The sequence below is a fragment of the Hyperoodon ampullatus genome (assembly GCF_949752795.1).
Source record: "Hyperoodon ampullatus genome assembly, chromosome: 3".
Lineage (NCBI taxonomy): Eukaryota > Metazoa > Chordata > Mammalia > Artiodactyla > Ziphiidae > Hyperoodon > Hyperoodon ampullatus.
Genome location: NC_136916.1, coordinates 142,520,843 through 142,536,723, shown reverse-complemented (window position 1 = coordinate 142,536,723; position 15,881 = coordinate 142,520,843). Strand labels below are relative to the sequence as shown.

Genomic DNA, 15,881 nt, shown 5'->3' with positions numbered 1-15,881 from the left:
ATAAGAGAGCCAGTGGGGAGGACCCCACCCTGATGATGAAAGTACGAGTTTTAAGTCTGTATTCTCTCTTACCATTCTAGTTCTACTAGAGGAGTTGTCACTATTCTTAGAGTTAAATCACTTTTAGAGGAAAGAATAGGCAAAATTATGTTATTTTTTAAGTGTAGGGTTCTTTGATTCATTATTAATTCATTGAAAAACATTTATTGGGTGCCCACTATATGCAGAGCAAAGTATCAAAAAAAAAAAAAAAAAACCCATTAAACGAACAACCCAAGTACAAAGATGCTAAATGAGGACAAAGCTAGCCTCCTTCAAGGCAGTCAAACGGGACTATTCATAAACCAGAAACGTTAAGTGTTACAGTTTTTGCATTTTGTTTTGCTTTTTTTAGCATTATTGAGGCATAACTGACAAATAAAATTGTAAGATATTTAAAGTGTACATCATGGTGATTTGATATACATTTACTTCATAAAAGGAGTCTCACCATCTAGTTAATGAACACATCCATCATTTCACATATTTATCTTTTTGGGGGGGCAAGTACATTTAAGTTTTTACTCTCTAGAAAATTTCAATGATATAATATGGTGTTATCACTATAGTCATCATGTTTTACATGATATCCTCAGACCTTATTCATCTTAGAGCTGAAAGTTTGCTCCCGTTAACCAACTTCCTCCTATTTTCCACACCCTCAGTCCCGAACAACCGCTTTTCTACTCTGTTTCTACGAGTTTAACTTTGTTTTAAGATTCCACAAATAAGTGACACCATGTAGTATTTTGTTTTGCTTTAATTGCCTTGCAAGTTTATTTTCTCAAAAGGCGTAAGACAAAAGACAGCTCTACAATCCTAAATCATTAACTACATACCATTAAGCCTCCAGTCGGAAAAGAATGAAAAAATGTTTTCACTACTATGAATTTTAATATGAACAAGTTAGCATGTGCTTTTATTATATATATCTGAATTATCTGTGAGTTTCCCAAAAAATAAACAAACAAACAAAAAACCCAGAAAACTGGCAAATGACTGAGCAAAAGAGAAGCTAAGAACGATACCTCTAACTCAGTTATTCTTCTCACAAATGAAAGAAAGCTGTATATGTTTTGCATGAAACCAAATGTGGGCTTTCTGACTGCGGGCTGTACTCTCTGCAGCAGTAGGAAGAGGAAAGATAGAAGGCGGTATTTATCTTTCATTCCTCTCTTTCCACTCTTTTTTTTTTGCGGTACGCGGGCCTCTCACCGCTGTGGCCTCTCCCGTTGCGGAGCGCAGGCTCCGGACGCGCAGGCTCAGCGGCCATGGCTCACGGGCCCAGCCGCTCCGCGGCATGCGCGATCCTCCCGGACCAGGGCACGAACCTGCGTCCCCTGCATCGGCAGGAGGACTCTCAACCACTGCGCCACCAGAGAAGCCCTCTTTCCAGTCTTAATGTAGAAAACTAGTTCTACACTTTCTTTCTCAGTGTTGGAAATTACCTTTGAATTTGGATGAAAATTTATATAAGATCTTGTCAGGTCAAAATAACGTAATGTGGCTATTTCCTATCGCAGGCTTAAAATGAAATCATTTATTAAGATGCTATGAGATATCTGTGTCCTCAACCAATTGAACCAGAATCTGTCTGGATGGTATTGACTGTTATACACCTGATGACTTTAAAATCAATAAGTTTCATTTTGCAACACCAAGAAAATGAGCAGAACTCCACCTACGGAACAGATTTTCAAACTACTATCAATTTGTAGCACTTCATCTTGCAAAATAGTTCTTTTAATGGTTTTTCTCATTATTTTGGGTGATTTTTCCAAATCACAGGCAGCAAAATTAGACTGGGTCTTTTTGGCCTGGAACAGCCTGAACTATACAGACAGTATTTTCTTCCTCTCCTTCTGTTTTGTTGAGGATTCGTAACAGAGACTTCCTGCCCTTCACAGGGATCAGTTCTGTCAAACTGTGGTCGGAACAGAAGCTGAAATTGCAATGAGCGCTGCCACTTGATGGGGAAATTTCTGAAGCTGCACTAGTTCTTCAAAATTAGGGACTGAGGGGCTTCCCTGGTGGTGCAGTGGTTGAGAGTCCGCCTGCCGATGCAGGGGACACGGGCTCGTGCCCCGGTCTGGGAAGATCCCACATGCCGCGGAGCGGCTGGGCCCGTGAGCCATGGCCGCTGAGCCTGCGCGTCTGGAGCCTGTGCTCCGCAACGGGAGAGGCCACAACAGTGAGAGGCCCGCGTACCGCAAAAAAAAAAAAAAAAAAAAAATAGGGACTGAAAGGGTGGCTCTTTTAAGCCACTGTGCTAGTGTTTAACACACTATACAAATGGTATGATAAATATATTCTGAAAACAGGGTGTCGCTCTTGATGGCCAAGAGGCTTGAGCAAGAATTGGCAAACTTTTCCAGGGCCAAAGAGTATTTTTGACTTACAAACTATACAATCTCTGTTGTAACTCTGTAAATTCACTAAAAGTCATTTAATTAGCCATTTAAAATGAGCAAGTTCTATGATATGTAAATTATACCTCAACAAAGATGTTTAAAAAGAATGAAAGCAAAATAAAAACATTTAGACATCAAAGAAAACTAAGAGAATTTGCCATCCACAGATCTGCATTATAAGATAAGTTAAAGGAAGTTTTTCAAGCTGAATGGAAATGAGTTCAGATGGAAACTCAAATCTCTAGGGAGGAACGAAGAAAAATGGTAATGATAAATAGCTATACAGATATGAAAGACTAACTTTTTTCCTTAATTTCTTTAACATACATGACTGTTTTGAGCAAGAATGTATAACATGGTCTTGGGGACTTTAAAACATATGTTTGTGTCCTATATATATTTATATATAAAGCAACTAAGCATAAAAAATGAGAGATTTGATTGCAAGACTTCCACGTATTATAAGAAGTTGTACAATAACTTAGAAGTTGTAGAACTTTAAGTAGACTATAAAAATTTTATAATGTACATTGTAATCACAGTAAAAATTTGAAAGAGGTAGAGCCAAAAAGCCAATAGATAAATTAACATGGAATTCTAAAAATATTAACATAATCTAAAACAAGGCAGGAAAAGAAAGAATAGAGATACAAAAAACAGAGGGAATAAACAGAAAAAAAGCATAAGATGGTAAATCCACATCGGACCATAACAATAATTACATTTAATATTAACTGTCTAAACCCTCGAGTGAAAAGGCAAAGATCGTCAGAGTGGATAATAAAGCAAGATCCAACCATATGCTATCTACACTTTAATATAAAGACTCAAATAGGTTGAAAGTAAATGAAGGAAAAAGATGTGCCACACAGCACAGGAAGAATGCAATTATCATACTGATATAAGATCAAGTAGACATGAAGAAAAATAGTCTTCCCAGAGATAAACAGGAATATTTCATAATGGTAAAAGTGTTGATTCACGAAGACATAACAATCATAAATGTACACACCTAATAACAAAGTCTTAAAATACATGATACAAAATTTGACTAAATTAAAGGAAGGATTCTACAGATTTTAATAGGTCTCTCCCAGAAATTGATAGAATACCTAGACAAAATGTCAGTCAAGACATAGATAATCTGAATGCTACCAACCACCTTGTCTTAATTGATATTTATAGAATACTATATCCAATAACTACAGAATACATGTTCCTTTCAAGTACAAATAGTATATATATACCATATTATCCTGGGCCATAACACAAGACTCAATAAATTTAAAACGACTGAAATCATACAGATATATTCAGACACACATACACACATTCATCATTACACATTCTCTCTGGGTTTGTCCCTACCCACTTCAAGCATCTATTGATAGTGATACATGATACTGGTCCAAAGCAGAGAGGAGGTTGCATGTCAATCAGAATATGGATAATCTACTATGGCAAACCAAGAATTGATGGCAAATATATAAACTTTGTATAAGCCCACAATTTCTCTAAACAGAATGTTATACATTCCTATTTCAATATCAACCACTACCCAAATGAGATCATGGAGAAAATATAACGCTCTCCCAACTTTCTGATGAAGCATCTACTCTGTCTTTTACAGAATTCCTCATGGAAGTCTAAAGTTCTCATCCAACAAACAAAGCTGCCCCGTGAAAATGTTCTAATCAACACAATACAGTAACCTGGCAGTTGAGACCATCCCAGGCTTCTCTCAGCTTTAACTGATCTTCATTCAGTTCATCTAGATTCCTTGTTATCGACAGGATATCCAGAAAGCGTTTTTTTCCTTCATTGAATGACTTCAAAAAGGACAGCAGGCTCTACAATTAGAAGGGTATTTTAAAGACTGAAACGTTTAAACCAGTTTATAAAATGTAATTTGCTATTTGCAGGTCAATAGTTGTAGGTTATATTTAAACTTTTACTTAGATAAACGTAAAATTCCCTGAATTCAGGATCCTCTCACCAATCCAGTTTCTTTCTCCAGTGCACCCTCATGATCTGGGTGCCCCCATAGTGACACAGGTCACAGCTTGCGTCTCATGTCACTATGGTTGGATTTCTACTGGAATAGGGCAGCAAGGCCACCCAGCTCTAGAGGACAAATCATAATGCCCCATGGAAAATGTGAGTTTGTCCTCCCCAAATATGTGTTCACAACAAAATAAGAATGAGTAGAAGTGAGAATTATATGACAGCAGTCATCATGTATAAATGGTTTTTGAAGTTTCCATGATTAACTAAGCTTGAGCCATTCTTCCCAAGTCATTTTATACAAACTTTAGAATATACTTTGTCTTTGCCCTCAAAAATTTAATAAATAGAGCTTTTCTTGGTTTGTATTTGTGTGAAATATTGGTGTTTGAGTCATCAATTCCATAACTGTTATTTAAGATTACCCATAATTATTGGCCGCATTTCTAATTAAATTTTGTGAACAAACTAAGGGATAAGTAATTTGATTCTTTCTGAGAATTAAAATAACTCCATAAAGCATTTCATTTAAGAAACCTGAATCTGTGGTACATTAGTAAATAAAAGACAAGTGAGAGCAAGGCACTTCCTGTGGACGCTGAGCACCTTGTCAATGAAAAAAATTTCAGGCCAGAGCTAAGAGGCAAAAAGCACAAGAAGCCTATGTAGTTCAGAAAAAAGGAAGATGAGAATGTCTTCCTTCCCTGATGGCTCCAAACCTAAAAGAATGGTGTGGTGAGCAAGTCACACAATCCACCGAATGTTAGTGCAGGAAAGACTGGATTCATCCGACTCCCTCTCTTAACTGATGTGGGGGATGAAGGTCTAGAAGTGCTAAGTGCTGTGTAGGCCCAGGAGTGTATCTCCTCCTTATTCAGGATGGAGACCAGGTGAGGGGCACAGTGTTGCACAGACTGGGTTCTAAGAAAGAAGACTATGGAGCCCTCACTTTGGCTCCTGACAGTATCTTTCAAAATGGTGTGGGGAATAACTGCTTACCCTGGAGAAGCATCAGGACTAAAGAGAGCTACGGCTTTGAATCTAGACTTCATTCCAATCCCACCTCTACCTTTCAGTAGCTATATAACTTTAGATAAATCACTTAGTCTTGTTTGTCTTCATCTGTAAAACTGGAATAACCATGCCATACTCAGCAAGATGTTGTAACCTGGAAAACGCTTGTCAGCAGGTGCCTGATATATAGCAAATGTTCAATACGTGGTGACAGTAACAGTTGTCATTACAGGACATTTCAGTTGAAGCCCTGAACTGTAATTCTGGGATGGCTCCATTTCTGATTTCCTAATCTTTTTCCCTTCAATATTCATTCTGAAAAGCATGTTCTGCTCTAGACCTGGGATTGGAAAACGTGTACTATAAGATAAGTAAGATAGCAAACATCTTGGGCTTTGTGGGCCATATGGTCTCTGCTGTAACTATTCAACAATGTGGTGAGAATGCAGCCACAAACAATACCTTAATGGGCCTGGCTCACATATAATATATATTATAATATATAATATATAATACATAAGATAATGTATCCAATAACAATGTATTTACAAAAACAGGTGCTGGGGCCCAGAGATCAGTTTGCCAGTCCCCACTCTAAAACCTTATTACTCAAAGTTCTCTAAGGACCACCAGCATCAGCACCATCTGGGAGCTTGTGGGAAGTGCAGAATCTCAGGCCCCATCCCAGAACTACTGAGTTAGAATCTGCATTTTAACAAGATTCCCCAGGTGATTCCTATGCACATTAAAATTTGAGAAGCTCGGTCCTTCGAACTCAACACTAAAACTTAGAGTTAATTTAGTATTTAAACAATTAACTCTGAAAGTTTTTTTCTAAAAACATCCTACTCTTCCCCAAGAGTAAACTACAAATAAATTACTGTTTAAAGTCATACTTACTTCATACTTCTTACAGTAGGTCTCATTTTCTGAATCCGTTAGCATTTTCTGTAGCTTTTTCTCTTGCAGAGTTAACCAGACCATAGCATCTTTCACCTTTCCCTGTAATTCACACACACACATTTAAAACTCTAGCCTAAATATACTTCGTGATTTTTTTAAACAATAAAATTAACAACTTCAAACATCAGTGAAATAGTGTAATCGCTACACACCAATGACTCATTGTGCCAAAGAGGAATTTTGCCTGTTCATGTAACACCTAAAACTTTAAAATGGATTGAAACTACCATCTGAATATAACGTGCTAAAGAAACAGGGCAAGCAAGCCCCTATTTTTTTGGCTTATCCACTTTCATTATTCTTCCATTTTAGAGAACATTATTCTGAATTATTTATTTATAGTAGGCATTTCAGAATACTGCTTTCCAATAAATCTAAACATGGGTTAACAGATGTTTACATCTACTAAATATACTGACATCAAAAATATCTTGAACAATTTAAAGATCCTAAAAATAACACTACTAAAAGCTTTGGTTAAGCTATCCTATGAAATTGGGCAACAATTATTTCTTCTTTAGATTCTTGTTTAGGCGGTAAGCTTGCACACATTTGGAGGCAAATTTTACAGGCGGAGGATAAAGCAAAAGAAATTGCATCTTATTTCCATTCTCCTTTAACCTTCCTTTACTTTTTTCCTTCTATTAAGTAACAGTGCTTTCTATATATTTTTGCAACTGATTTCATGGACAGTTGAATTTTTAGTTTTATTTTTTGATAAGAAAATTAATTAGAACACAGGAGCTCCTCAGCAGGTCAGAAATAAGTGAAGTGTATTATAAGCCCGTGTCTCAGCTTGAGTCTCTCTTCCAGAGTCAGCAACAATCTGGCTTGGTGCCTCAAACATAACAGTTGGAAAAACATAGGCCTAAATTTTATGTCAAAGCAAATGTGATAATATGACTACATGTTTACATGTCTGAGGAAGTAGTTTAAATTTTAAAATAATATTCAAAAACATTTTACTAAACTCACAGCACTCATTCATCTTTATAGATGCAGAAAAAATGTTTATTTTCAGCTCAGTGATTTTTAAGAAATTTCCACCCACAATATTCTGTGCAACTGACTGAAAGTCAAAGGAAAAAAATTGAATAAACAAATGGCAGTCTGATGGTAATTCAACAGTATCTCAACAAACAAGGATTAAGAGTGGAACACAATGCTTCTGTTTATATGGATTATATGATTCCATTTATACTAAGCTAAAGAACAGGTAAAATGGAAATATGCTAAAATTAGATTGTAATGATGGTTGCACAACTATGTAAACATACTAAAAACCATTGATCGTAAATTTTAAATGACTTAATTTACAGTATATGAATTGTATCTCAATAAAGCTGATAAAAATTACAATAGACAAAAATCTGATATCTCTAGACTTTTTTAAAAGCCTGCTAAACTTAATTTGTCCTATATAGTACGTATCTAAATGTTGTTTTAGATAATTCAACAAAGTTTAATAAACTACCACTTCTAACTTTAAAAAACCAAGCAAAACTAATCTATAGTGAAAGAAATTGGAATATTGGTTGCTTCAGGTGGAGGAGTACAGACAGAAGAGAGGCACAATGGAACAATCTGGGCAATAGAAATGTTTTACATCATGATTAAAGTATGGTTATATGGGGTATGCATTTGCCAAAACTCATTGAACTGTACATTTAAGTTCTGTGTGCAAATTATGCCTTGATGCTAAAAATTAAACTATTAGTAGGGTACAAAAAAAAAATGAGCTTGATTTGTACTTATAAAGACATACCTGGGCTTTATCTCCAGTCCCAGGTGCAGCCTTTGAATACTGCAGAAACTGTGCCACATAGGTCATGATTGACTTTTCATCAGGATTAACAACATCCACATCTGCAAGATATGCCACACTATCAGTCAGCTATAGGTGTGATTTACTATAATTAATACTCAAGAACAGTATTGAAATGAACTTGAAATGAACCAAAGTAGTCAACCAGCCAAGCAATCTCTGCTCACTCACCCTTGCACCAAGGTTATGCAGTGGTTAAGAGCTTAGATCCAGAGTGAGATGGAGCTGGGTTGAATCCTGGCAGGAGTATTGCACAGACTCAGTTTCCTAATAATAAAATGTCACTGTACATGTTGTATGTATGAGGGCATGAGTAGTCAGGGAAGGTGGATAGGAGAAAGGTAAGCCTTCCTCTTTCTGGTGACACAGTGCAGAAAGTCCTCCAGGAATGCAGAAACATAGAGCAACTGGAATCCACTCCTGACACATTCGTCTCAGCATTTGTGCAGTAAAGCATTTCCAAAAGTATATGTTGTCTACAAGATTTGTTCAAGACATCCACAAGATTTTATTCATTCATTTGTGGAGCAAATACATTTACTGAGAGCCTTCTATGGACCAATCTTTGTTTTGCATTAAAAGAGCCCATGGTGAAATAAATTTGGAAAATGCTGATTTAAACAAAGTTAAAAATATTATAAATTCATTAAGTACAGAACATCTCCAGGCATATAATAAATTAAGTAGATCACAAAATCACAAAGAAGAGATTACAATATGTTACAGACAAAATGAACACATAATTTGGGGATGTCTTTTGCTATGCCACCAAAACAACCAATGATGATATTGACAAGGAAATCTGTGTTTATTTATTAATTCTGTTAAATGCAATTCAACACGTATTTATAGAGAGCCAACAAATGCAGGTCACAAGCAGGATATGTAAGACTCAGTCCTTGCCCTTATGGGCTTATGTTTCATCCCTTCATTCAGCAAGTAGATGCTAGACCCTTGAGTAGATGCTAGATGCCTTAAGACATTATCTGCCCCTTGAGGAGCTTGCAGTTAGGAGAAAAACAAATAAACAAATACAACACACTATGCATGCTTTAGCAAGCATGTTTACTGGGCCCAGTGAGTGCTCTAAGTCAGTTGAGGGAGGAATTGAATCTAATCTATAACCAAGTGATAAAACCCAAGGCAGTAAGCACATTAAACATATCAATAAAGAGGTGGGAGTAGGGATTCCATAAAGAAAGGATCCCTAAGAGTTAAGTTATTCTATCTTTTATTGAAAAAAGTATAAATATCAAGAGATACATAAAATAATGATACTGGCTTAGCTGGATACCTCTCTTTTAAATTTTCTCATTGTATATGAGGCTATGCATAATGATTAAATGTGTTAACAAAATTGTGTCAAAAGATAATTCCCTTATTCAAGTATGACTGTGGTATTTGGTTTGCATAAATAATCATGATGGGGACTTCCCTGGTGGTCCAGTGGTTAAGAATATGCCTTCCAATGCACGGGATGCAGGTTCAATCCCCAATCGGTGAACTAAGATCCCACATGCCTCGGAGCAACTGAGCCCGTGCGCCCCACAACTACTGAGCCTGCATGCTCTAGAGCCTGCTTACCGCAACTAGAGAGAAGCCCGCACACTGCGATAAAAGATCCTGCATGCCACAATGAAGATCCCGCGTGCCGCAACTAAGACCTGATGCTGCCCAATTAATTAATTAATTAATTTAAAAAATTAAAACTAAGAAAAAAGGTCCCCCCTCTTTAAAAAAAAATCATCACGTATTTCATGTTTTTGAGCTATTATTTAAGCTATGTAAAATGAATTATGGGCAATCATTTACAAAGTGGAAATTTGTTTTCATTAAATTGTCTGTTCCACTAATTGCCTAGTTATTTTCACATACTAAAATAGAGAAAATAGTTTACACTAATAATAAAGACTTGGTGAATCACAATGAAAGAAGTGTTAAAAGAAAACACAGAAATAGGGAATAGAGCACAGCATGGGGGGAAATGAAGAAATTTTGAAAAGATAATGAAAAGACAAAAAGGTTCTTTCCTTTTTGGGCAAAAAAAAAAGGGGGGGTGGAAAGGAGGGAGAAAAAACAAAGAGATGGGGGAAAGTTAAACAAGCAGAATTATTAACAAGCAACATGAAGCCAAACTAATGACAAACCTGATATACAGAAACATGAAATCATTAGGCTAACTGTGAACTTGGGAATATCACATAATTAACTCTTATAAAAACAACTGAGGTCCAAAAAGGCTAGAAACCAGTAGCAACAAGCACACCTAGCACCCAGATCTTGGTTTCTAATACCATTCTTCAGTAAAAGGAACCAGGGCTCCTTGGAGGAATGGTTGATCCAAGACTACAGTAGGAAGTATACAAGATGAGCCTGGAGCATCTTGTAGTGCCAAAACAAACAAGCCAACCCCACACTGAGGATATGGCAAAGGAGCACAGGAGCTGACTGAAAGAGCTCTCAATAGCCAAAACTCAGGTATAAAAATTTTTTTTAATTTGAGCAATAAAATAAACAAAGTAGCATTGGATTACAACCCAAAGTATAAAAAAAATCCATGAATCTACACTGATACAAATAAATAGTTGGATAAGTAAATAAATGGAGGAGAAGAGACAAATCTCCTGTGCAGAATTCCAAACAATTTATGTAGCTAACCTGCCCTCAAGGAGAGTGAGCATAACTCTCCTAAGTGTGGGCTGTGCATAGTGACTTCCCTGCAAAGAGTACAGTACGGAAAGGGGGGAAACAGAGAGTAACTTCACAGTGGGGAAACCTGACAAACACTATCTCAGCCAGGTGATCAACGTCAACAACAACAGTGATGTCAAGTTGGCATTAAGAGAAAAAGCATAACACAAATTCCAGCATCTACAAAATACCTGACCAGTAATCCTCAAAACTGTCAAGTCATCAAAAATTTTTAAAAATGGTCTGAGAAATTGTCACAGTCAAGAGGAGCCCAAGGAGACATGATGACTAGATGTAACATATCCTGGATGGGATCCTGAAGAGAAAAAGGGCATTAGGGGAAAACAAAGAAAATGTGAATGGAGTATTGTCTTTATTATATCAATACTGGTTCATTAATTGTAACAAATATACTGTATTAATGTAAGATGCTAACAATAGGGAAAATTGGGTGTGGGGTATATGGGAACCTACTGTACTGTCTTCCCAATTTTCCTATAAATCTAAAACTGTCCTAAAAAATAAAGTAAATCTAAAAATAAAAAATTTTTGTCATTATTTTTAACAATAAGTGCTGCAACATGGATGAACTTTGAACATTCTGCTAATTTAAAGAAGCCAGGGACTTCGCTGGTGGCGCAGTGGTTAAGAATCCACCTGCCATTGCAGGGGGCATGGGATCGAACCCTGGTCTGGGAAGATCCCACATGCTGCGGAACAACTAAGCCCGTGCGCCACAACTACTGAGCCCGTGTGCCACAACTACTGAAGCCCGCATGCCTAGATCCTGTGCTCTGGAACAAAGAGAAGCAACCGCAGTGGGAAGCCTGCGCACCACAACGCAGAGCAGCCCCCGCTCATGCAACTAGAGAAAGCCCGCGTGCAGCAACAAAGACCCAACGCAGCCAAAGGTAAATAAATAAATTTATAAAATAAATTTAAAAAAAAATAAGCCAGTATTGTATGATTCCGTTCATGTTAAATCTCCAGAATTGGCAAATCTATAGAGACAGAAAGTAGATTAGTGGTTGCCTAGGGCTGTGTGGGGGGATGGGGGATGGGGGAAATGGGGAGGGACTGCTAATGGGCTCGGGGTTTATTCTGGGGGGTGATGAAATTGTTCTAAATTTGATTATGATGATGGTTGCAAAATTTTGTGAATATACTAAAAACCATTCAATTGTACAGTTAAATGGGTAAACTGTATGGTATGTGAATTATATTTCAATACAGCATTTAAAACCAGAAAGGTTAAGTGACAAAGCCACAGTCACTCAGTCAGTGGTGTGCTCACAGCAGCTTGAGAGCTGATTGTTTAACAATTGGCTTATGAAACTGCTGAAAATTTTAGTCAGCATTAAAATTTAAATTCTATAAATGCACAATTACATACATTATATAAAAACAAAGGTAATAAATAATTAAAACTCATCACTTCCCAAGCATTTCACTGCATTTTACTACTATCCATACCTCTAAGGTTATGTCTATTGTATCTGTATGATAGAAATTATAATGGTGTGCTACTGTGCATCTTTTCCCAATGTATTCAGTGACTTCACATTGGTGGCAAGATTTATACCACAGAAAATCAGCAGATGAGGGCTTGATTTGCTGTTTTGTTGAGTGCCAAGAAAAGGATGGAGATATTGTTAACAATGCAGGTTAATCTTAAAAGCATGTCCTGTCTATAGCTGTCAAATTGTGAATGGAACAAACATCGAATTCGTCCAGTATTCTCCCAGCAAAGAAGTCATTCACATCACTGAAGAACAAGTGCAGCTCTGACATACCTCTTTGCTGTTACACTTATTCATTAATGCAAAGGAAGTTATCCACCAACACGCATGTCAGAACTGCACTGGTTCAGCAACTGTACCTTAAGTTGGCTACAGATTGATACAAGAGTTTGGCAAAAATCAACAAAAGCATTTGGGGGCTATATGGAAGTTATAACAAAGTGCATCATATATTTTATTATTATTTGTAAACTGTGTGCTACACATCATTTATGTTTGTAAAATTTATAATAGACATGTATATGTACACACACACACTGTTTCAGAGAGCCTAACATTAAACATTGACCTACACACCCCTGTTGTAGAGCTGAGACTAGAATTTGTACCTCTTGACCTGTTAGTTCATTATAACTTTCACTAATCCTACATGCCTTTTTTATGACCTTACTGGGTTTTTGTGGGTTTTTTTAACAAGCTTTGGGTAAATTATGAAACAACACAATCCAAAGTAAAGTTCTTTTCCAGAAGAACTGAATTATTTAAATCTTAATTTTAGTAAGTTAAAGTATAACCAGGTAATTATCTCTTTGAATATAGCCAGTATTTAGGATTTCGCTAATGTTGTTAACAATCCAACAAAACAACTATTATTATTTTGGCTGCTTCGTGCGGCATGCGGCGTGCAGCAGGCGGGATCTTAGTTCGCTGACAAGGGATCAAACCTGCACCCACTGGAAGTGCACAGTCTTAACCACTGGGCCACCAGGGAAGTCCCTAACAATCCAACAAAACTGATTTAGCACAATCAATGGCAAAGCTGAGCCAGCCATAGAGAGAGAAAAAACAGAAAAAGCAGTTTCTGTCCTCATAGAGGCTCAGCTTTAACTAGGGGGAGGGAATAGGAAAGGGGACATAGATAACCCACTCAAAGAAATATCTTACTTGAGATATTTTAGAAAAGAATAATAGAATCAAGGAGGACGAAATATAGAACACAATAAAAGAAAATTAAGACAAAGACTCAAAATTATTCCCCAAAACAGCATCGTTTGGTTTCAGCTGTGACATCCTCCCTGCAATTACTGAGGTTAACTAACTGGCAGGAATTCTTAATTTCATGAAACTTAATAAAGAGTTTAAAGTTAAACCCTTCAGGACTAAAATATAATGCTGTTATGTTTGCTCACATGTGGGTACTGTTTTCAAATCCACTTCACACTGGACATTGTTTTACAAAGAAAGAAGCTTCTTTACCTTCTGGTTCCAGCATTTTGGGGATTTTTAATTCTCGTTCTGCAATTCTGAAGGCCTCTTTCAGATTGTCTCTGTTGGATCTATGCTTCACACTCTTCATGTCGATCAGGTCTGGTCGCAAGGCGTGAATGACAGCCAAAAAAGCCATCCCATTTCTCCAGCTTGTCTTAAAATCTGTCACACTGACAGACTCAAACCTATGACAAAAGAATAAAAACACGATAAACACTATCTAAAAGACTGTATCAGAGCACCTCCACTCTATTCATCAGGAATTAAAACTAATTTCTGCCAATCACATAAATCAAATCGATCCTTCTAGGAATATATTTTATTTGAACCATGGGGTCAAATTAAAGTAAAATGCCAAGTGTGATGAGGCTCGCGACGCTCCAGAGCACTGCTTCTCAAAGCGTGGCCCCAGCAGCAGCAGCGTCACGTGGCTGTACGTGCTCGAAATGCAAATTCTCAGGCCCAACCCCAGGTCCACTGAATCACACTCTGGAAATGCGCCTGAAATCTGTCTTACAAGCCCTTCACGTGACAATTCTCACTCGAGTTTAATGCTCTTCATTCAGCAATCCGTGGCTCAAGACTAAGCTGGGCCTCTACTAATTGTTAAATTCCTTTCACTAGAGGGACTAATTTTATTTCTCACTGGAAACAATTAAATGATACATTGTGCCAAGTCACTGGCCAATAGCTCATTGAATAGATAGACCTTGTCACTACTCTGCTTAGAACCGGTCATCAGGAATGAATGCATAAACAAAATGTGGTGTGTTCATACAATAAAATATCATTCAGCCCTAAAAAGTAAGGAAATTCTGAGATATGCTACAACATGGATGAAACTATTTTATTATTATGCTGAATGAAATAAGCCAGTCACAAATGGGCAAATGTTATATGATTACACTCTCTTAAGGTACCAAACAGAGTGAAATTCACTGATAAAGAAAGTAGACCTCTGGTGGCCAGGGGAAGGCTGAGGGGGGGGAGGAATAGGGAGGGGAGGTGTTAGATACAGAGTTTCAGTTTCGCAAGATGAAAAAAGTTCTGCAGACAGATAGCAGGGATGGTTACACAACCGTGAATGTACTTAATGTCACTGAACTGTACTCTTAAAAACTGTTAAAGTGGTAAATTTTGTTATGTATATTTTATCACAATAAAAAAGTTATTTAGGGCTTCCCTGGTGGCGCAGTGGTTGAGAGTCCGCCTGCTGATGCAGGGCACACGGGTTCGTGCCCCGGACCGGGAAGATCCCACATGCCGCGGAGCGGCTGGGCCCGTGAGCCATGGCTGCTGAGCCTGCGCGTCCGGAGCCTGTGCTCCGCAACGGGAGAGGCCACAACAGTGAGAAGCCCGCGTACCGCAAAAAAAAAAAGTTATTTAAAGAAAACCCATCATAGCTTGTCATTATATTTAGAATAACATCTCACAGTCTGGCCCACAAGGCCAGACAAGCTTTGTTTCCTGTTTACCTCTCCCACCTTTACATCTCCCCTCTCTTACAATGTTGCAGTATGTGGCTAGACCACACTGACTCCATTTTGTCAGCTCCATCTTAGGCCCACAGTCCTACCCACCTGTTCTCTCTGCATGACCAAGCTTTAGCCTGCTCACAAGGAATGTGCCCAAGCCAGATAAGTTCCCCATCTGATATGAAAACTGCAAGAACGCCTTTTGCTGACACAGATGGTTAATGGTCTTGAGACCCCAGGGAGAGGAAAAACCCCCGGTTCCTGTTGGTGCAGACATACTTCTCCTTTCATAGTCAGATTCTGTTTTAGCTTTGGCCCCTTTAAATCTCCCTGTATCCCTTTTGAGGGCATGGAGTGAATGCAGCTCTGAATGCCTCTGGATCCTTGTCTGCCTGATCCTGCCTATAAGTTACCCACAATAAATTTCATAACTGCACTTTATGGAGTTGCC

The 15,881-nt window shown here is 37.7% G+C and overlaps 1 protein-coding gene across 1 annotated transcript in view; it reads right to left on the bottom strand.

Moving 5' to 3' along the window:
* Nucleotides 1-15,881, bottom strand: part of SYNE2 (spectrin repeat containing nuclear envelope protein 2) — a gene marked incomplete at its 3' end in the record, with an annotated part of 274,897 nt that overhangs the window by 222,744 nt on the left and 36,272 nt on the right. The window contains exons 7-10 of the mRNA XM_079701370.1: nt 13,944-14,140; nt 8,197-8,297; nt 6,369-6,470; nt 4,163-4,300 (exon numbers count right to left, since the gene is read on the bottom strand). Coding sequence (XP_079557496.1) covers nt 4,163-4,300; nt 6,369-6,470; nt 8,197-8,297; nt 13,944-14,140 — 538 coding nt within the window. The remainder of the gene's footprint in view (nt 1-4,162; nt 4,301-6,368; nt 6,471-8,196; nt 8,298-13,943; nt 14,141-15,881) is intronic.